The sequence below is a fragment of the Polyodon spathula genome, chromosome 26, assembly GCF_017654505.1.
Source record: "Polyodon spathula isolate WHYD16114869_AA chromosome 26, ASM1765450v1, whole genome shotgun sequence".
Taxonomy (NCBI): domain Eukaryota; kingdom Metazoa; phylum Chordata; class Actinopteri; order Acipenseriformes; family Polyodontidae; genus Polyodon; species Polyodon spathula.
The window spans coordinates 3,888,532-3,912,733 of record NC_054559.1 but is presented as its reverse complement, the minus strand read 5'-3'; the positions used below and the strand labels follow the sequence as shown (position 1 = coordinate 3,912,733).

Below are 24,202 nucleotides of genomic sequence, written 5' to 3'. Positions count from 1 at the left end.
CGGTGTGGACAACAAGGCAGCAGACCTCCTGTCCAAAAGAGCTTCAGATAGCTCAGAGTGGGCTGCATCCTCAAGTGGTGAAACAGATTTGGGAGAGGTTTCGACCGTCACGAGTCAACCTCTTTGCCACAGCTGAGTCCACTCATTGCCCCCTGTGGTTCTACTCGGTGGCCCCCTTGGAGTAGATGTGTTAGCTCACCCCCGGCCACAGGGGCTCTTGTATGTATTCCGGGCTTAAAAGGCATGTCATATGCAGACAGGCTAAAAGAATTGAATCTGTTCAGTCTTGAACAAAGAAGACTACGTGGCGACCTAATTCAAGCATTCAAAATTCTAAAAGGTATTGACAGTGTCGACGCAAGGGACTTTTTCAGCCTGAAAAAAGAAACAAGGACCAGGGGTCACAAATGGAGTTTAGAAAAAGGGGCATTCAGAACAGAAAATAGGAGACACTTTTTTACACAGAGAATTGTGAGGGTCTGGAATCAACTCCCCAGTAATGTTGTTGAAGCTGACACCCTGGGATCCTTCAAGAAGCTGCTTGATGAGATTTTGGGATCAATAAGCTACTAACAACCAAACGAGCAAGATGGGCCGAATGGCCTCCTCTCGTTTGTAAACTTTCTTATGTTCTTATGTTCTTATGTGTTCCCTCTGCTACCATTATTACCCCTGACACTAGACAGGATCAGGGTGGAGAGAGCACAGGTTCTTCTGGTTGCACCCAGATGGCCGAGACGCCCCTGGTTTGCTCGCCTCTCCGACATTTTGAGGGATCAGCCGTGGCAGCTACTGCTCCGCAAGGACATCCTGAGCCAAGCGGAGGGGCTATTCTGGCACCCGAACCCAGCCCAGCTCCAACTCTGGGTCTGGCCGTTGAACGGAGCTGTCTATTTAGACGAGATTTGCCAGATGCAGTAGTAGAGACACTACAGTTTTCCATTTATATGAGCACTAGAGCTCAGTACTCATATAAATGGAAAGTTTTCCACGACTGGTGCCTTGTCACGATCCTGTGATTTGCCCAATTGAGACGATATTAACCTTCACAACACTTGTTTGACCCAGGAAAATCAGCCTCCACTTTGAAGGTATACCTGGCAGCAATATCAGTGTGCCATGACAAAATTGACTCTCTGTCCCCTGAGGCCCATTTCCTGCCATTGCAATTTCTTAAAGGGGCTTGAAAAGTATGGTCCCCAAGTGGGATCTTGAACTGGTACTGCGGGCCCTTATGGGTCCCCCATTCAAGCCCATGGTGTCAGCAGAACTGCGCCCTGTTTCACTGAAAAAGTGGCATTTTTAATAGCCATTACGTCTACCAGACGAGTAAGTGAGCTTCATGCACTGTCCATCGATGGCACATGTATGGCTTTCACTGGAAGTGACTTGCGGGTAACATTAAGAACAAATCCATCCATTTTGCCAAAGGTGGTATTCTCATTCCATATTAACCAATCAATGGTTTTGGAAACTTTCAGACCTCCCCCGCACGAGCCAGAGGAGGACCATAGACAACACACGCTATGCCCAGTTCGGGCTCTGTGCTGTTATTTGGATAGGACGGCGTCCTTGCGACAGTCCAACCAGCTGTTTGTCTGCTATAGGTCCCGCTCTAGAGGTCAGGCCCTAACGAAGCAACGTCTAGAGCACTGGGTGACAGGTGCGATACAGACACTGATCATACACAGGTGCGTATCAACAGACGGACTACCCGTTACCGGGGGACATTACGGCCCATTCTATCAGGGGCCAGGCAACTTTATGGGCTTTCCTTCATGGTGCCTCCTCAGATGAGTTATGTAATGCTGCTACTTGGACAGGTTGTCAGACATTTGTGCATTTTTACCACCTTGATGTTACAAACTGAACGACACCCTCTCTGGACTCTACAGTTTTGCAGGCGGCATGCCCTTAGGTGTCATGTGAGCTCTGTTGCTATCGCAGTGGGGCTGTGCTGTCGGTAATCTGGAGCCAAGACAGCTTTGGTACAGCTTTCCCATTCGGTAATGGTTGTCATTCGATTTGAAAGGGAACATTAGGTTATTACCATAACCCTTGTTCCCTGAAAGAGAATGACAACCATTACCCTTTGAGGTCGTATCCCCAGCTGACGTTTTTGAAAGAAAATGGTGATGTGCTACTGTGAGGACGTCCCTCTTCACAGGAGGTGGGAGGGACTTCCCCCTCACAGCAGGCCCTGATAGGGCAGCTTTTTTACATATGCTCAGTGATTGACAGTCAGAGAGGCTCTTCCCCATTCAGTAATGGTTGTCATTCTCTTTCAAGGAACCAGGGTTGTGGTAATAACCCAACGTTCCATACTATTCTACAATACTGTTGATAACTATCATGGCCATCAACTTTATCACTCCGATAGCTCTAACTCTGAAAATACAGCCGTGGCAATGGGGCAATGGGTAATGTATGTTACTGACATGATTGTTTATAAAGTACTGAATAGGGGTGTAATGATTCACATTGTGTACTGATGAACCGTGATACTTTCTTTACATGATATATCATATCATAATAAATGTACGTATCGTGATACAAAAACAAAAGCACAACACAGCTCACTTTAGACCAGCGAGTGGTTCCTCAGTGGAGATTGGGTTTATCTCTCCAACTCGTTTACATTTTTACCACAATTGTTATTAAGTTATTATTTCATCTTATTATGCATCACACAAGTAGCCCATCTGAACCATTGCAAGCATCTGCATGTTGTGGTACACATTGCTACACCCCTAGTACTGAGGAGCCAGTCAGTATATCACTCCTGCATGTATCAATTCTTTTGATCCAGCCCATTGCAGTGGGTATGTGTGGAAGCACCATGGCATGCTGTAGACACACTCACCTGTGGCTGCGATAGACGTTGAGAAGGATGATGAGGAATCCCAGGGAGTAACAGGCAGTGTGTGCTGACCCAAATAAGTTGGTCAGACCCCTAGTTTTATGCTCCCAACGTGCCACCTATAACATAAAGAAGAGCAATCAAGAAACTGAGTGTCGAGATGAGAGGCTTTGCTTGTTTCATTCTTAAAAGGACAAGCTAACGTTAGCAAACACATTAAGCGCAGGACCAGAGGAAATTAAGAGGAGATACTCAGGACAGAGGGAAGGAGACACTTCACATAGAGTGATGATGGGATAGAATGGGTTACCCGGTCATGTTGTTGATCACTGGGATCCTTTAAGACCCAACTTGACAAAGTTTTGAGATCAATCAGCTACTAGGATCCAGTCAAGCAGAAATGGACCAAATGCCCTCCTCTCGTTTGTAGATTTTGAAGTTTTTATGAATGCACTGAATGTTTTTATACTAACAATGTCATATGTACAGTTATGGCAAAAAGTTTTGCATCACCCAATAGAATTAACTAAATTTTGAATCAAAGTCAAATACTGTAAAGCCTTCTGGTATGAGGACTGGGTAAATAACATGGGAAATGCAGTCACAAATAATAAACAATATCTCCGCCCCACAATAATACAGATATCATCAGCAGTCCTGGGTGTGTGCAGTAGTGCTTGTAGTGGGTGATACAAGTTTATATTTGTGACAATGGTGAAGTGTTGTCCCGGCTTGGTGGTGTCCCTTGGCGACAGCTCTGGAACTGTATTAGCTGTCTGGTAACATACAAGACAATTACAAACAAATGACACAACACTTACGATACACTTTTTAGTTCACAGGTTTCTCAGTCCTTCTCGGTTCTACTAATTCAAACTAATGCGAAGGAACAGATTGCGATTCTCCGTCCCTTTTTATGCTGTCACATGACCCCTTGGTAAACAAGTGCAAACGCCTCTCCAATCTGCAGTTACCACATCTTTTCCCTTCCGGGCCAATGTGTTATTGCAATGGAGTCTTGCCCCCTTTCTAGCTGGAAGACTTCCCTTGAACCCTGGGAAAAAAACTGTCAGGCCAACCTGTCCAGGGAACGCTGTTCTCACTGCTTAGTGCCCTCACAGGCCAGGAGGGAGATTTACCACCAATCATTGTATTTCTGACACAGGAACATATATAGGAAACCATATGGGCTGTATCCAACTGCATTTGTGGCCATATTGGATTTGTCAAAAACATTGAAAAATCTTCTCTGAAACTGTTTTGCCAAATGAAGTGAAACTTTGCATACAGGGAGACTGTCTGTGAAGTGTGTTAAAAGTAAAGATGCTGCATCAAAAAACATGGAGGCCACAAGCAAATCAAATTTCAGCATATATCATATTGTTAATCTATGGTAGAATATAGTACAAAGCCTAGTACAGGCCAATGGGGTATTATGCCACATGTGAAATACGGTCATAGGTCACATGTTCTGGCATTTGGACCTGTCACTGCGGCTTGCAGCTACATTTATTATTATTATTATTATTATTATTATTATTATTATTATTATTATTATTATTATTATTTCATTTAACAGAGACTAGGGGGTGAACAATACATCATCAACAACTGCTGCTGCTGCTGCAGTCACAATAGGACTGAAGGACGGAGCACAAGGAGGTTAAGCGACTTTCTCAGGAACCTGCTAGTAACTAGCCCCTTTTTTTAACCACTGGACTACCACGCCTCCAAAAAAGGAAGAAAAAAAGAACCAATGATATAAAAAGTGTCGAGGACAAACTCCAGCATGACCCTGGCTTTCCAGCTTGGTATGACTTTAGTACAGTTGGCCAGAGAAACATGGTTTGCTTTGTTTGGCCACACAAGAGCACTCACTATACACTTTTTTTGTTTTGTTTTGTTTTACTAAACAAACTATAATGATACATTAGTTGAGTCCACAGTTATGGCCAAATGTTTTGTATCACCTAGAATTTTACGAGTGAGACGTTTAAAACACAAAAAAAAGAGTCTACCAAAAGGCATAATAGTTGTACAATATTTCATGTTAGATTTTGAAATGTCACTTATTGTCAAGTTAGATTTTGAAATGTCACTTTCGTTACATATATGGTTAAAAAAAAACAAAAAAACACACACACTATACAAAGTGGTATGTAATTAACATGTTAAACCCCAGCCTCCCACAGGCAATTTCCGCCTGGAGGGCTATGGCCTTAAATAAATCACATTATCTTCCAAAGTGTAGACAGCACAGGCATGGTTCAGGGCTTGAATTCAAGGTAAACCCCTGGCCATTAGGATTAAAATCCTCAGATCTGACATAAGTCTTACTCAGTACCACACTGGAAGGAGATATCCAAAAAAAAAAAAAAAAAAAAAAAAAAAAAAAAACACAAAAAACAAGAAACACTTTTCATTTGTTTATATTCTATCGTCATTTTTTCACCTTGTAGCACATGAAAAAAGAGCCAGATTTTTTTTCCCCAGTGCTTCCCCAACATGTCTACTACACTGGATAAAAAACTGAAACTGACTGACTAAAGGGATCAAATTCTACATTAGTTTTTACAAAGCTAGGTCCAAGGGTCACCAAACCTCTCCAAAAATGAATATTGTGTAAATCTTTATGGCCAGTCATACAATAGTTTCTTGAGCAAGATCTAAAAGGGAGGTTACCTTCTGGCACCTCACATGCTATACATGGCCACATGAATTAGATTTTGTAATCCTCTTTTACTTATTTGTCCAATATTTCATTCAAAAGGTGGCCTTTTTGGAGAGCTTTGGGGTGCCCGAAATGTATCCATGATGAGTACGCATGACAAATACTCTCAGTTCATATGCCACAACTGTCAGGCACATTGCTCTCACATAACTGTGTGTTTGTGCAGGAGAATGTTGCTACTGAGATTTTTTTGTAGTTCTGAATTACCGGACTGTGTATTTTTGTTACTCACTTGCTTGAAAGTATGTAAATATCAAGAAGCAAATTTTTTTTTTTTTTTCAAAATAAAGTGGTTACTCTCATTCAAACACTGCTGACAGCTGAACATATGTTGATTACTGGATAAAGGCATCTATAATAATAGTGTGTTTAAAGGAAGGATGGGCACCAATATTTTGATATGATAGCACCAGCTCAAAGGGCTTCATCACCAAAGGGCCAGTAGTCTAACTTGTGGTAGTCCACATGAGGACAGGCCAACATGAACCAGCTAAAATTTCTATCCAAGCAATGAACATGAAGGCTCCAACTCCTGACCAGGTTTGCATACATTTCCTTTTCTTTTTATTAATGCTCTTGCTCCTCCTGTACCAGTCTGTCTTCACCTCACTCTCGGCACCACCCGCTACCATAACCATTTCTACTTACTTTCCTCTACTGCTCCCTACCATGACTAAGTTTAATATCCCTGTAATCCTCTCCACTCGTTCCCATTCTCTCCCTGCTTCTGCATATCCCCCCCCGGCGCCCTCTAGAATTGCTGCTCAGCTCCCAAAAGAGCTGACTTTATTTCTGCCTTCACCTCTCATCTCTCTGACACTGAAACCTGGCCCTCCCCTGATAACACTACCACTCCGGCTGCCCTCTCCTCGCCCTTCTGGATGGGGCGAGGGAACAGGACTTCTGTTCTTCTCTCTCAGTCCATGCTCTTTTTTGTCCACCCTTACTCTTTCCTCTCTCTCTCTGTTAGCACCTTTGAGTTTCACACTGTTGAAATCATCTCCCCTTGTCGTCTCCTCCTTATTGTTCTCTATCGCCCTCCTGGACCCATTATTCTTTTTCTTGATTAACTTGACTTCCTCTTCTCCTCCCTCCCCTCTCCCTCCTCTCGTTATTCTATTAGGTGACTTCAACATCCACCTCTCCAACCCTAAATGCTGTAAAGTAAGAATGCTTTCAAAAATAGACATGTTAATAGTTTATATATTTATCAATTAACAAAATGCAAAGTGAGTGAACAGAAGAAAAATATTTGTTGAGACCACCCTTTGCCTTCAAAACAACATCGATTCTTCTAGGTACACTTGCACACAGTTTTTGAAGGAACTCAGCGGAGAACTAATCACATTTCTTCTGTGGATTTAGGCAGCCTCAGTTGCTTCTCTCCATGTAATCCCAGACAGACTCGATGATGTTGAGATCAGGGCTCTGTGGGGGCCATACCATCACTTCCTGGACTCCTTGTTCTTCTTTACGCTGAAGATAGTTCTTAAAATGACTTTCGCTGTATGTTTGGGGTCGTTGTCATGCTGCAGAATAAATTTGGGGCCAATCAGATACCTCCTTGATGGTACTGCATGATGGATAAGTATCTGCCTGTACTTCTCAGCATTGAGGAGACCATTAATTCTGACCAAATCCCCAACTCCATTTGCAGAAATGCAGCCCAAACTTGCAAGGAACCTCCACCATGCTTCACTTTTGCCTGCAGACACTCATTCATGTATTGCTCTCCAGCCTTTTGGCGAACAAACTGCCTTCTGCTTCTGCCAAATATTTCAAATTTTGACTCATCCTTCCCGAGCACCGGCTGCTATTTTTCTGCACCCCAGTTCCCGTGTTTTCGTGCATAGTTGAGTATATATATATATAGTAAACGATTCCCGCCACTCACACAGTTCGTTGCCCCTTTAACACGGGACCCAGGACACAAGAAATGGAGTTTTAAGCGCTTATGCGCTATTTTTAATACACACAAACAGAAACAAAATGCAAACAAAATAAACAAAACAAACACCTAGCTCTTCCTTGAGCAATAACTACAACACGCAGAAACCTAACTGCACAAACCGGACAGCTAACCCGTTTACCGGTTCACAAAAAGACGTATACACACACATACATACACCCACGTACCCTTTCGGCACCACGACACTCACAACAGCCCCGAACAGACTGGCTGCTCTCTATAAATACCCTGCACCTGGGTTTAATTTAACAATAGCTACCAGGTGCACAGGATAATTAATAATAAAACAATTAACAAAACGTGCATACGCACATGTTTTCTGCAGGGAGGATATTAACCCCCTCCCTGCTGTATTACACATCCTCCCCCACAAGTGTGCAACACTGATCGGCCATTCCAAGGCCACCCCCTCCCCTAAAACACAACCACCCACCCTCAAGTCCACAAATGTCAATTTTCGCCCTCTTCCACGGGCGGGCTTGAGGGTGGGTCGGTCCTTCCTGTGCTTCCAAGAAGGGACCGTGAACCGGCAACATGGGACAACATGGGATGCAGCAGTGGACAAAGATCTTGACCTGGGGACCGGCGCAGCGATGTCCGATCACCCAGGGGGAGCGAAGCAGCGAACAAGGGGAGCAACAGCGACGTCTGGCAGCAGTCCAGTGACATCTAGGTGATCAGGAAGAGCGGAGCAGGGAACCAGGGGCAGAGCTGTGGCCAATGTTGCAGACTCCTGGGCTCCAGGCCCAGCGCAGGGAGGTCTAGGAAGACCTGCAGGGTGTCCAGGAGCAAGGGGCAAGAGACCAACCTAAGGAGCGCCGGATCCTTTTCCGGGGTTATGGGCTGGAGCTGTGGTGGAGGTGCAGTGCTCACCTCCTCTGGCTCCAGGACGGTCTCTTCCTCCTGTTCTCCCTGCATCAGCTCCTCTGGTGCAGGCGACTCCAGGACTTCTCTCGCCGGCATTGCCGACAACACATTTTCTGCCTGCTCCCACTTTTGGAGTAGCAGCTCCAATTCTGCTGGCTCCCGCTCCCTTCTTTCTAGCGGAGCCCATCCCGACTCTCTCAGCTCTCTCTCCAGTCTCAAAGTCTGCTCTCTTTGAGCAGCAGTGTTGTTGTTGATCCTCTTTGTAATAAAAAAAAAGTGTGTTCTAGAAAGTTCTAGAAATGCGTTCGAGTTCATCTGTGCCCTTGCCCTATAATAACCCTGTATCTTATATAACTTGTTTTTGTCACGTTTATATAACTTGTTTTTGTTAGAATGTTCTAGGGAAAGGGATGGTTTATTCAGAGGGCCAAGCCTTGAGGGAGTGATCTGGCCAATTACTCTCTCGCATGCAAAAGCCTAACTTGGTAAGTTATAAAGGACGGGGTTCTCCCCTGCTCTGATGAGAGTCAGCCGTGAGGATTAGCGCGCAGTCCTGCTCGGTAATTTCTTGGAGACAGCTGCTTTCTCTTACCAGGGTCGAAGGGCTCTCCCGATCCGCTTGGAAGGATAAGAATTAGTTCAGTTGCGTCTCATGGATTGTATTGATCTGTGATTAATATAATCTTTGTATGTAACCTTGTTGGGTTGTGTCCCGTTAGGGATATCGTTATTCGCAGTATAGCATCTGTGTATGTAACTGTGTGTGTGTGTGTGTGTGTGTGTGAAATAATAAAGGACCTTTTAAAATTACTCTGTGAAGTAATTGTCTTATTTACTTCCACATCAACTTCCTTTTAAATTTAAAGTAATTAAATTTCACACAACACTCTTGATCAACTCCTCTATGCTTTCCATTTCTTTTGGGTCATAGGGGCGCCCACACACGCTGCCACCATATGTAAACGATTCCCGCCACTCACACGATTCGTTGCCCCTTTAACACAGGACCCAGGACACAAGAAATTGAGTTTTAAGCGATTACGCGCTATTTTTAATACACACAAACAGAAACAAAATACAAACGAAATAAACAAAACAAACACCTAGCTCTTCCTTGAGCAATAACTACAACACACAGAAACCTAACTACACAGACTGGACAGCTAACCCATTTACCGGTTCACAAAAAGACATATACACACACATACACACACCCACGTAGCCTTTCGGCACCACGACACTTGACGGTTGCCTTGCCGCAACCGGGCTCTTCGCTCACAACAGCCCCGAACAGACTGGCTGCTCTCTATAAATACCCTGCACCTGGGTTTAATTTAACAATAGCTACCAGGTGCACAGGATAATTAATAATAAAACAATTAACAAAACGTGCATACGCACATGTTTTCTGCAGGGAGGATATTAACCCCCTCCCTGCTGTATTACACATCCTCCCCCACAAGTGTGCAACACTGATCGGCCATTCCAAGGCCACCCCCTCCCCTAAAACACAACCACCCACCCTCAAGTCCACAAATGTCAATTTTCGCCCTCTTCCACGGGCGGGCTTGAGGGTGGGTCGGTCCTTCCTGTGCTTCCAAGAAGGGACCGTGAACCAGCAACATGGGACAACATGGGATGCAGCAGTGGACAAAGATCTTGACCTGGGGACCGGCGCAGCGATGTCCGATCACCCAGGGGGAGCGAAGCAGCGAACAAGGGGAGCAACAGCGACGTCTGGCAGCAGCCCAGCGACGTCTGGGTGCTCAGGAAGAGCGGAGCAGGGAACCAGGGGAAAAGCTGTGGCCAATGTTGCAGACTCCTGGGCTCCAGGCCCAGCGCAGGGAGGTCTAGGAAGACCTGCAGGGTGTCCAGGAGCAAGGGGCAAGAGACCAACCCTACGCACATGTTTTCTGCAGGGACGATATTAACCCCCCCCCTTCTGTATTACTATATATATATATATATATATATATATATATATATATATATATATATATATATATATATATATATAGTGGTAGTGACCAATGGCCAAGACAGCCCACAGTAGGAAACACGTGAAACACAGGAGTTGCAGTGAAACGCTGTGGCGTGTGATTATTACGTACAGTGGCAAAACAAAAAAAATAAAACAAAAACCTACTCCAACAAGGAGTGATAACTAACCGCCAGTCCCTACCTAGGACAGGACAGCTAGATTGTTTCCCTGTACAGAAAACAATTGGTAATCTTTACCAACAGCACAACTATTCCACACAGTAACTTCTTCTGGAGTACTTACAGAAATCTTTCAGAAACCATCTCGCCCTCTATCACAATATCACTGTCATCAAATGACTCGACTTGACTAGAGTTCCTGCAAAAAAAGACTCGACTCAATGCTCAAAAGATGTGCCTCGACTCTCGCATAAAAGTCTCCACCTGAATGAAATCATTGTCTTTGTGATAAAATACATTTTAAAAATCAAAACGCGTGCAGCGGCAGCCCCTCTCTACAAGCAAGCATGTCGTACCATATCAGAGCACCCTGGGATCCTTCAAGAAGCTGCTTGATGAGATTTTGGGATCAATAAGCTACTAACAACCAAACGAGCAAGATGGGCCGAATGGCCTCTCTCGTTTGTAAACTTTCTTATGTTCTTATGTTCTTATGTCCTTCATGATATACTATAACAAACCCGTATCCCAAATACAGCACGTAAAGCATTTTTGTAAATGAATTACGCTTCTCATCATGTGGGTGACATTTAATTTCCCTCACTCATGTGACACTAGCATATCAACAATGCATCTCATCCCATCTGTTCAATATACTGAAGACGGGCTGTGTTCGCTCACTAATGCGAGCACCTAAACCCGCTGTTCACATGCGCAGTAGCAACCAGCCGTTAGCCAGGACTGGTTATGATTGGTTTAAAAAGTTCTGGATGAAGCGCAGCCTGTACTGAACATGGTGATCAGTGAGCATGTGTCAAGATAACCAAGGCTAAATACGAACTGCTCAAACCTTTGTCTCTCAGTCTTGCAGTGTTACTTTGCAAAACGACAGAACAAGTTTAAGCTGTTTTCATATTGCTATTCTAATTATTCTGAAAGTATCTAAAGTATAACTATTCGAGTATCTTCATCTATCTTTATTTTCACATTTGATTTCACATTCCACATATATTGTTGTTTTCAGTTTTAATTTGCCTTTATTTCACACCATTTATCCTGTTTTCGCCCGAGGTTGCTGCTACTCTTAAGCAGTGCTTCTTGCTGCGTTCGGCAGTTTTGTTCTTAAATTTACCAAGTATTGACCACTACCTGTTTAGGATAATCAGTTATTAAATACAGCGTACAGTTTTTTTTTTTTTTTTTTTTTTTTAAATATTAGCTCAGTCTTCTCTGCCACTTCTGCCTGTTTGTGTAAATCGATTAATAAATAAATATAAAATCCTGTCGATCCGAGTCAGGTTTTTTTTCTTAATTTTTTTCTAGATGTTTTAAAATATTAGCTTTTCTTTTCTGCCACTAGAAGCTGTTTAAGAAAATTGGTTAATAAATAAATATAAAATCCTGTTGATCCGTGTCAAGTTTATTTCTTCTTATCTACAATTTCCTGAAAATACATTTTTTAAATCTACTTGTTAATTACATTTTTTTTTTCATTCATTGGCCTTAATTAGGACTTCCATTTAGGTTTTATTGTTTCCTGTTCTTGAGTTGAATTAGATTAAATTTAAGTCATTTAAGTATTTAAATAATACAATTATTATTATTATTATTATTATTAATTTTCCTGAATTTGGATTTAGGGACACCTTAAACTTCAGTACATTTCATGTTTGTTTTTTGTTTTTTTTATATATTGGCAGGTTTTAATATTCTAAGAAGACATGAATACAGTAGAATTTCTGTTAGCAAATTATTTTGCTACACTGGAGGAAGTGCAGAAACTCCAAATCAAAAGGTTGGGGCCCAGCAGACCTCCCATAAAATGAGCGCAGGTGAACAATGACAGAAGTCGAGCATACACTCGAACATTTAACAAGTCCTGGTATAAGCCAAGGCCATGGGGTTGTCCAAGCGAAAGCCACAATGCACTGTTTTGCTTTCCTTGTCTTCATTTAACTAAGACTCGGGGTGACACTGATGCAGCATGGTCAAGAACTGGAGCTACAGACCTGCAACATCTGTACTCCAAATCAAAGAAGCATGAGGTTTCTAGAGTTCACAAAACATGTTAAATGCGTCTAGGTATGACAAGTAGAGTGAATATTGCTGTCCAACTTAGTAGTGCTTAGCGAAACACCATAAAGAAGCACAATGAAGTGTCTAAAAACCGACACATACTTACACACATCATTGAATGCATAAAGTTCTGTGGCGCTTTTGAATTGGCCCTACGAGGTCATCATGAAACATCATTATCATCATCTAATCCTGGTGTGTATCTTGGACTGGTAGATTTTGTTTCAAAGATTGACCAGGCCATGAAAACACTTTAAAATGGCCAGTGCCTTTAAAGGCACCTCAAAGATTGTTCAAAATGAACTTTTAGGCTGCATGTTAGAGGTTTGCAGGGAAAATATTGTGAAAGAACTGAAACAAACTGATTATGTTGCTATTCAAGTGGATGAAACCAGTGACATTACAAATATTTCCCAAAGTGTACTAGCTTTTAAACTTTTAAATGCTTAAGCTATTTTCAATGCCATAATAAAGCAGCTAGATGCCATATTCACAGAAGAAAGTGAAAAGGCTAAAATAATTGCACAGAGCTATGATAGAGCTAGAGTAATGCGTGACGAGACTGAAGGGGTCCAGAAGCTTGTAAGGGACAAATATCCAAATGCACATTATATCAACTGCCATGCCCATCAAATAAATCTAATAATGGGTCATGCAGCAAGTCAAGTTTCAGCAGCTCGAATTTTTTTTCAGACCCTCTGGTTTTTCAACATTTTTCTCTACTCTCCAAAGAAAACTTCTGTTTTGGATGAAATCAAAGAAAAAACTTCCAACTGCTCCTCAAACCAGGTGAAATTTTTGTAGTCGAGCAGTGAGGGCAGTGTTTGCACAGCATGAACATCTGCTGGAGTGTTTTCAAACAATCAGTGATTCAGGAGACTTTGACAGCATCATAGTTATAGAAGCAAATGTTTTTTTGTCATAGCCTCAATGACAGAGTTTCTGTACTTCCTGTACTTGTTCCAAAAGATAATGCTGAAAGTGGATATTTTTATTGGAAACTTCAGGCAAGAAGTATCACATCTGTTGATGCTAATGCAGGGGTCACTCAATTTGTTACAAGCATTCAGGACATCTGAGCATCTGTTGGAACACTAGAATCCAGCCTCCCTGAGAACCTGCCACCAATGCGAAAAAGAAGAGGCCCAAATACTACTGAAGATTGTGACACAGCTGCCTTGAAAATTTGCGACATCATAATCTCCCAGGCCAAGGAACGGTTTGCCTTCAGAAAGCACCTTGTTGCTGCAAAATTGCTGTAGAGGGACCTTTTTGATGAGTATCAGGTAGCTTTCCCAGACAGTGTACAAGAAGAAACATTTCAAGCATATCCAATGCTTGGAAAGACCTCTTTATGCATTGACTTACAAACAGTGTATGAAACTAAAGATTTTAAAAGTGCTGAATATGCATTAAGTATGCTTGAACTGATGATATATAACAACTTGGACAAAACATTTCCGAGATTACAAAACTACTGAAGACAGTTATTACCACTCTAATGACTACAGCAGAGGCAGAAAGGTGCTTCTCAACACAAACTGATAAAAAACCTTTTTGAGAAGCAGTATGAAAACTGAACGATTAAATGCTTATCCATGTTATCAATTGAAAAAGACACTGACATTCCTGACTTTAATAATAAAGAAATTGAAAAGTTTGCCACGATAAGACATTGCAGAGCAAACTTTTTGGATTGTTTCCAGCAAGAAACAGATCCACTACATCCTCCACTGAGGTCGGCCCCCTGGACGTCACCCGAACAGACCCCACCCCCTCAGCTAGAGCCGAGGTGTGAACAGCCAAAAATTTTGGCCACCAGCCACCACTGATATATATTAATATGGAACAAAGGCTTAAATTAACACTGAAACAAACCTGAAAATTGGCTGATGTGCTTTTAAATGTTTAATTACCGATCGCGGTCTGGTATGGGGGTGGAAGCTACTGTAATAGCCTAATAAAAAAATAAAAAAAAGACTAGAAACAGGACTGAATAATTTATCCAAGTCGACCAGAAACATCTTTGACCCCAACAGGTTCGTATATCGAGGCTGTACTGTACTATCGGCCTTTTTACTGTATGCCTTAAAATTGGATTAAATCAAGCTGTCTTGAACTGTCGGAACTAATGACTCGAAGTGACTCGGGACAGATAGGTGACTCAACCCGGCAAATTCAGTAACTCGACTCGAGCTTGGCATGTCACTGACTTGACAGCCACTTGGCAGCCATTTTACCCCACTACACACAGTACTCAGTATACAGACAGTTATTGTGGAAACAGGATTGTTTTCATTCTTTTACTTATGTATGCATTGTTACATACTTTACCATACATCCCACAATCCACTCTGTCATACACACACACACACACACACACACACACACACACACACACACACAAACAGACAATCGTCAAACAAATAATTCAACTGTGTATAACACATTAATGCTTAAACAGTTTTGTGAAAAGTAAAACAAAGTGGTTTATTATTGTGTATTATTAAAGAATTAGTAGAAGTGGTAGACCTAATAATTATGGTAATGCAACAAACAACAAAAACAGATCTGGAACTCTGAACTGAACGGAATAGTAAAACAAGACCTTGTTTTTCTCCATGGATATTGTGAAGCAAAGCATCACTAAGTTTAAGTAAGCTATTGCTTTTCTTAAGTAAATATCTGTTAATGTCTAGATGTTTTATATTGCAATTGTGTTATTATATTTCTGTGTTTTGGAAGACATCGCTATTACTGATATCAAAATACGTGCACAATATTGATATACAATTTTCATACCGAACGAGGAACTGCAGATGGAAAGCAGTCAAAACGAAGGTTTAGAAATGTAATTGCTTACTTTTATTAGCATCAGCAACATTATCACCTGTTATTCTTGTGAAGATAATGACATTCAATTAATAAGTGCAGAACTGTAAGACAATCTTATCAAGAAGTAAAAATGTATTTTAAAACTTTGCTTGAATGTTTTATTTCAGGGTTAAAAGTAGTGTTGGGCACCAATATCGATATAGATACAACAAACCCTATACATACCAATCATTGTCAGTATCGTAGGCAAACATCACTTTGTGGTGTACTGCCATAAAAGGCAGCAGCAAGTCATTCAATGAACTAAACACTTCACTAAAAGAAAACAAGTAACTCAAAGTGTATAAACTCACTGTAACACCAGAGTCAGACAGGCGCGGTGCGGCCCTGCTGGGCATTTTACACAGTGCAATACCGCTGTCTGCACCCGGCCACACCGCGAGGTATCACTGAGTTTTCTTACAGTATAGAAAACTTGAATGGTACAGTACAGTAGTTGTCAGTACCACACCATAGGCTATGTACTATAATATAATTTACATTATACAAAATTTTATTTTTAAAAAAAAACCTATGTCAACATAATTCCATTCTATTATTCAAAATCAAACTAAAAAACTAAAAAATGGTATCTCAAAACTACCGGAAACTTTTTTACAGCCAGTTAAAAATAGTAGTGAACTACAGAAGTGATAAAAAAAGGCAAGACGTGATAACAGTATCAAATTATCTACAGGAAGGATGCTTATCAGGGTCGATGTATAAAATACTAATTTGCTTGTCCTTGTATGAAATATGGGAGGGATCAAACCCTTCTGTTTGATTGGACACCTCCGTAGACAACACTTTTATTCATGATTTTTCCGGGCAAGCACGTGCTGTCACCACTTGGCTGCAATTGCTTAATCCACCAACTGTGCCATGCGGCAGCCAGAAAAAATTGCTCTGGCTTCGATTTAAGTGGTACCATTCAGCAGCACTGCGTCCCGTGCTGATCTGTCCAACGCCATATGAAAGCAAAGGCAGCAATACAGGCAGCAAAATATCGTGTGTGCCGTGCCCCACCTGTCAGTCCCGGGCTTAACCCTTAGAGGTCCATTTATTCAGCACCTGTCAGGTGTGGCAGGTCCAATTTATTTTCACAAGCGCTGCTTATAAGTTTTTTGTCTGTTCCCCACCACCCCAGCAAAACAGGTTTAAAAGGCACTGTATAACAGGACTTTCAGTACTGCATCTCCAGCTAATCCCCACTCTTTGTTTGCTGTATTTATCACATACCTCTTCAAAGTAGTGCATACTGACAAATCCTCTCCTGATAACTCGTTTTATCACCAAACTCCAATAATGTGATCCAAATCATTATTTTATTACTATAACATAAGAACATAAGAACATAAGAAAGATTACAAACGAGAGGAGGCCATTCGGCCCATCTTGCTCGTTTGGTTGTTAGTAGCTTATTGATCCCAGAATCTCATCAAGCAGCTTCTTGAAGGATCCCAGGGTGTCAGCTTCAACAACATTACTGGGGAGTTGATTCCAGACCCTCACAATTCTCTGTGTAAAAAAGTGCCTCCTATTTTCTGTTCTGAATGCCCCTTTGTCTAATCTCCATTTGTGACCCCTGGTCCTTGTTTCTTTTTTCAGGCTGAAAAAGTCCCTTGGGTCGACACTGTCAATACCTTTTAGAATTTTGAATGCTTGAATTAGGTCGCCACGTAGTCTTCTTTGTTCAAGACTGAACAGATTCAATTCTTTAAGCCTGTTTGCATATGACATGCATTTTAAGCCCGGAATAATTCTGGTCGCTCTTCTTTGCACTCTTTCTAGAGCAGCAATATCTTTTTTATAGCGAGGTGACCAGAACTGCACACAATATTCAAGATGAGGTCTTACTAGTGCATTGTACACTTTTAACATTACTTCCCTTGATTTAAATTCAACACTTTTCACAATGTATCTGAGCATCTTGTTAGCCTTTTTTATAGCTTCCCCACATTGTCTAGATGAAGACATTTCTGAGTCAACAAAAACTCCTAGGTCTTTTTCATAGATTCCTTCTCCAATTTCAATATCTCCCATATGATATTTATAATGTACATTTTTATTTCCTGCATGCAGTACCTTACACTTTTCTCTATTAAATGTCATTTGCCATGTGTCTGCCCAGTTCTGAATCTTGTCTAGATCATTTTGAATGACCTTTGCTGCTACAACAGTGTTTGCCACTCCTCCTACTTTTGTGTCGTCTGCAAATTTAACAAGTTTGCTTACTATACCAGAATCTAAATCATTAATGTAGATTAGGAATTGCAGAGGACCAAATACTGATCCCTATGGTACACCACTGGTTACCACACTCCATTCTGAGGTTTTTCCTCTAATCAGTACTTTCTGTTTTCTACATGTTAACCACTCCCTAATCCATGTACATGTGTTTCCTTGAATCCCAACTGCGTTCAGTTTGAGAATTAATCTTTTGTGCGGGACTTTGTCAAAAGCTTTCTGGAAATCTAAATAAACCATGTCATATGCTTTGCAATTATCCATTATCGATGTTGCATCCTCAAAAAAATCAAGCAAGTTAGTTAGACACGATCTCCCTTTCCTAAAACCATGTTGACTGTCTCCCAGGACCCTGTTACCATATAGGTAATTTTCCATTTTGGATCTTATTATAGTTTCCATAAGTTTGCATATAATAGAAGTCAGGCTTACTGGTCTGCAGTTACCTGGTTCAGTTTTGCTTCCTTTTTTGTGGATCGGTATTACGTTTGCAATTTTCCAGTCTGTCGGTGCCACCCCTGTGTCAAGAGACTGCTGCATGATCTTGGTTAGCGGTTTGTAAATTACTTCTTTCATTTCTTTGAGTACTACTGGGAGGATCTCATCCGGCCCAGGGGATTTGTTTATTTTAAGAGCTCCTAGTCCCTTTAACACTTCTGCCTCAGTTATGCTAAAGTTATTTAAAACTGGACAGGAACTGGATGACATGTGGGGCATGTTGTCAGTATCTTCCTTTGTAAAAACTTGTGAAAAGTAATCATTTAATATATTTGCTATTTTCTCTTCATCTACGATTTTGCCATTTGTATCTCTTAAACATTTAATCTTCTCTTTAAATGTTTTCTTGCTGTTGTAATATTGGAAAAACATTTTGGAATTGGTTTTAGCTCCCTTAGCAATGTTCATTTCTATTTCTCTCTTGGCCTTTCTAACTTCCTTTTTGACTTGTGTTTGCAGTTCCGTGTACTCTTTCTGCGTACTTTCTTTTTGGTCCTTTTTTTAATGCTCTGTAAAGTGCCTTTTTTCGCTGAATATTTTTTTTAATTGATCTATTAAACCATTTTGGCAATTTAGTTTTACATTTAGATTTGTCTACTTTAGCAATGTAATTGTTTTGTGTCTCTAGTACTACATTTTTGAAGAACATCTCAGAACCTCCCTTTTCTTCAGCTCCTATCGGTCTCACTCGCCCTTGAAAGGTTTTCTCAGGTTTTTCCGGCGAAATACGACTAGAGACCTGTGCTTTAAGTCTTTTTGAAGATGTCGGACAGGTCTGTCGTAGGACCACAAAGTGTCAATGCAGCCATTTTATCTAACTCCTGCTCTGACGCAAACCCATGTTCCTAAATGTAAAATATCGAGTAGATGGTGTATACTCCTTTTTAGGTATAAGGTTAAGACACAACACAAATGTATAATGTAACCATTTTATTCCATTGATTGGCGTTTAGGTACCATATATATAGTAGGTACAATATTTTGAGATCTGAGCAGGCGTCAGTGGTTCATTGCATTTTGTCTGTGTGTGCGTGTGCTATTATTAATCTATTTTTAAAATGGGAACTTTCAGTATCATAAATGAGTTGTACTTTTAAAACATCAAAACGCATCTCAAAGCAAAGTCCATGGAGCCACCTTCGACACCGCCATAACCAACCGCTTAGGACCGATGAACTCAAGCTGCACCCCGGAAAGTGCAGGCTGATGCAGAGGGAGGCCACATTCCTGGGGCACCGTTTGGAGAAGGATGGAATCCGGACCAATCGCGAACAGAGGCAGTCCAGATGTGGCCGACCCCGACTGAACAACGACAGTTGCGTGGCTTTTTAGGACTTGCCCCCAACTACTGGCGCTTTGTCCCAAAGTTCGCAAGCATCGCTGCTCCCCTCCACCAGCTGCTCCACAAACACCAGTCATTCGTGTGGACAGAATCCAGCAAGAATACCTTTGGCTCGCTGAAGGATGCACTGACCCGAGCCCCTTCCTGATGCCGCCTGCAACCGAGCTGCCCTTCTTGGACACGGATGCCAGCAACCAGGGTCTAGGCACAGTGCTGTCCCAGTCGATGACTGGGGGGGGGGGGGGGGATTTCCAACTTCAGCCGCACGTTCAGCAAAACGCGTCACTTGCCGGGAGCAGTACCTGTGAGGAAGGCGCGTCATGCTGCAGACTGGCCATGCTGCGGACTAGCCCACACGCTTCCCTCCAGTGGCTAGTTAGTTTTAAGGAGCATGAAAGGCAACTTACACACTAGTCAGAACAGCCCAATTGACTGCAACAGCTGATGCATCGTCAACAACTTTAGCCTCCTTCGGCTCAGATATAGGTTGAGAATCGGTCTGAGGCCGCCATCCTGCTTGGGCACTAGGAAGTACCTGGAGTAGAACCCCTCCTCCCACTGGAGGGAGCTATCATGTGAATAGCCAGATTTTGCAGCACAGCTTCTACCTCCTGAGACACCACAGTGACGTCTTGCGGGTCTGTGACTGATGTTGTAGTCACGCCCGAGACTGCTTGATGCAGTGAATAACCCGTCTGAACTGACGCCAATACTCCAGATGCCCTGGACGTAGTATGTAAAAAAAAAAAAGAAAAACACAGAAGAAAAATCTCAACAAAACACAGTAATATAACAGTTAAATAAAAAATATAAAACATCTTGTATTTTAGCTAAAAGACAAAACAAGAAATAAAATAACTCCAGCTGGAGCTATGTATCCTGGGAGTTGAGCAGAAAGTCAGCTAAAATGTTGCTGGATCCCTGGGAACGAGCAATTCAAGCCGCTGGCTTCATGCAGGGCACAAGGCAGCAAATGGGACATGACAAGCACAGGCTGTAGTGCACACAGTACACAAAATTAGTAAAAAATATTACAGTGATTTGTTTAGTACCATATATAGTTTGTGTAAAAACACAATAATGCAAAACATATATACAGATAGAAGCAACATGTACTTTTATCTGAACCAGGCTCTCCGATGAGTTCAGTTGAAAGAAAAATGGCGCCGAGATCTGTGAGTGCAGTGTTTTTGTGCCCTCGGGGGCAGGCCTTGACTGCAACACAGGCTCGTTGAGCAGCTTTGGTATATTAATATTCAGGTTTTGGGTCTTTAGGGGATAAATACCCACGCGATAATGGTTACATTTCGTACTTGAAAGGGAACCACTATTCAAACAACACTGCACTAACCAAAACTGTGGTATTTTCTGGTATACTACCCGCACCTTGCAAAGGACCATATGGTCAGCTGGAAATAATAAATCAAAACCAATGGTTGAAGACGTGGTGCACACGGGAAGGCTTCACCTATCTTGATCATTGGACCACTTTCTACAACGAGGACTATCTGTATAGACGGGATGGACTGCATTTAAATAACAAGGGAACTAGTCTACTTGGAGAAAAGATCCTCGAGCAGGTTCGGAAGCATTTAAACTAGAAAGGAAGGGGGGAGAAATCAACAAAAAAACAGAAGGGAGACCGCATCAAAACAAGAACAACAACTCAGGTAAGACAACCATTAAATGTATTTATCTAAATGCTAGAAGTATCAGAAACAAAATTCTAGAACTTGAAGCTACTGCACTAACAGGTAACTATGATGTGATAGGTGTTACAGAAACGTGGTTATCTGAGAGTGATGGGGACGAATATAATATTTGTGGGTATACACTGTATAGGAAAGACAGGCAGGACAGACGAGGAGGAGGGGTAGCGCTATACATAAGAAACAGTCTTGAAGCCCAGGTGTTAAACCTGGACAAAGAAAATAAAACCGAATCAATATGGGTCAGAATAACAGACAAAAATTCAAAAGGCATAATAATAGGAGCATGCTATAGACCGCCAGATTCAGACGGTGAGCACAATAATCTGTTATACAATGACATTAGAAATGTGTGTAGCAAAGGAGAAGCCATACTAATGGGGGATTTCAACTTCCCCCAAATAAAATGGGAAAACCCGGTGGGTAGCGCGAAGGATGAAATAGAAATGGTGGAAATGACAAATGACTGCTTCCTAACACAATTTGTGAAGGCACCCACTAGAGGGGAGGCATGCCTTGATTTAGTCTTTTCAAATAACGAAGATAGAATAACTAAAACAGAGGTCAGAGAACCACTGGCAAACTCAGACCACAACATGTGTTTTTTAAATCCTCAAAAGTAAAGACTAAAGCTAAGGTTTACAATTTTAGAAAAGCAAACTATGAAGGCATGAAACAGAGACTAACAGAAGTAGATTGGAGTAAAATAGAGAAAACACCCACAGAAGAAGGATGGTTGTTCTTCAAAAACGTAGTACTAGAGGCGCAAAACAATTATATCCCTAAAGTAGACAAATCTAAATGTAAAACTAAAATTGCCAAAATGGTTTAATAGATCAATTAAAAAAAATATTCAGCGAAAAAAGGCACTTTACAGAGCATTAAAAAAGGACCAAAAAGAAAGTACGCAGAAAGAGTACACGGAACTGCAAATGCAAGTCAAAAAGGAAGTTAGAAAGGCCAAGAGAGAAATAGAAATGAACATTGCTAAGGGAGCTAAAACCAATTCCAAAATGTTTTTCCAATATTACAACAGCAAGAGAACATTCAAAGAGGAGATTAAATGTTTAAGAGATACAAATGGCAAAATCGTAGAGGAAGAAAAAAAAAATAGCAAATATGTTAAATGATTACTTTTCACAAGTTTTTACAAAGGAAGATACTGACAACATGCCCCACATGTCATCCAGTTCCTATCCAGTTTTAAATAACTTTAGCATAACTGAGGCAGAAGTGTTAAAGGGACTAGGAGCTCTTAAAATAAACAAATCCCCTGGGCCGGATGAGATCCTCCCAGTAGTACTCAAAGAAATGAAAGAAGTAATTTACAAACCGCTAACCAAGATCATGCAGCAGTCTCTTGACACAGGGGTGGTACCGACAGACTGGAGAATTGCAAACGTAATACCGATCCACAAAAAGGGAAACAAAACTGAACCAGGTAACTACAGACCAGTAAGCCTGACTTCTATTATATGCAAACTTATGGAAACTATAATAAGAGCCAAAATGGAAAATTACCTATATGGTAACAGGGTACTGGGAGACAGTCAACATGGTTTTAGGAAAGGGAGATCGTGCCTAACTAACTTGCTTGATTTTTTTGAGGATGCAACATCGATAATGGATAATTGCAAAGCATATGACATGGTTTATTTAGATTTCCAGAAAGCTTTTGACAAAGTCCCGCACAAAAGATTAATTCTCAAACTGAACGCAGTTGGGATTCAAGGAAACACATGTACATGGATTAGGGAGTGGTTAACATGTAGAAAACAGAAAGTACTGATTAGAGGAAAAACCTCAGAATGGAGTGTGGTAACCAGCGGTGTACCACAGGGATCAGTATTAGGTCCTCTGCTATTCCTAATCTACATTAATGATTTAGATTCTGGTATAGTAAGCAAACTTGTTAAATTTGCAGACGACACAAAAGTAGGAGGAGTGGCAAACACTGTTGCAGCAGCAAAGGTCATTCAAAATGATCTAGACAAGATTCAGAACTGGGCAGACACATGGCAAATGACATTTAATAGAGAAAAGTGTAAGGTACTGCACGCAGGAAATAAAAATGTACATTATAAATATCATATGGGAGATATTGAAATTGGAGAAGGAATCTATGAAAAAGACCTAGGAGTTTTTGTTGACTCAGAAATGTCTTCATCTAGGCAATGTGGGGAAGCTATAAAAAAGGCTAACAAGATACTCGGATACATTGTGAAAAGTGTTGAATTTAAATCAAGGGAAGTAATATTAAAACTGTACAATGCACTTGTAAGACCTCATCTTGAATATTGTGTGCAGTTCTGGTCACCTCGCTATAAAAAAGATATTGCTGCTCTAGAAAGAGTGCAAAGAAGAGCGACCAGAATTATTCCGGGCTTAAAAGGCATGTCATATGCAGACAGGCTAAAAGAATTGAATCTGTTCAGTCTTGAGCAAAGAAGACTACGTGGCGACCTAATTCAAGCATTCAAAATTCTAAAAGGTATGGACAGTGTCGACGCAAGGGACTTTTTCAGCCTGAAAAAAGAAACAAGGACCAGGGGTCACAAATGGAGTTTAGAAAAAGGGGCATTCAGAACAGAAAATAGGAGACACTTTTTTACACAGAGAATTGTGAGGGTCTGGAATCAACTCCCCAGTAATGTTGTTGAAGCTGACACCCTGGGATCCTTCAAGAAGCTGCTTGATGAGATTTTGGGATCAATAAGCTACTAACAACCAAACGAGCAAGATGGGCCGAATGGCCTCCTCTCGTTTGTAAACTTTCTTATGTTCTTAATACCCACTATTCACAAAACATGTACAGGAGCCCTCGTACAGCAGTAGGAGGGCTTCAATATGAATGTATTGAACTTCATCG

The 24,202-nt window shown here is 41.4% G+C and overlaps 1 protein-coding gene across 3 annotated transcripts in view; it reads right to left on the bottom strand.

The window, feature by feature from the left end:
- pemt (phosphatidylethanolamine N-methyltransferase) overlaps positions 1–24,202 on the bottom strand; it is a 152,201-nt gene that overhangs the window by 81,937 nt on the left and 46,062 nt on the right. For all 3 annotated transcript variants that reach the window (XM_041229824.1, XM_041229825.1, XM_041229826.1), the window contains exon 3: positions 2,864–2,979. In XM_041229824.1, coding sequence (XP_041085758.1) covers positions 2,864–2,979 — 116 coding nt within the window. The remainder of the gene's footprint in view (positions 1–2,863; positions 2,980–24,202) is intronic.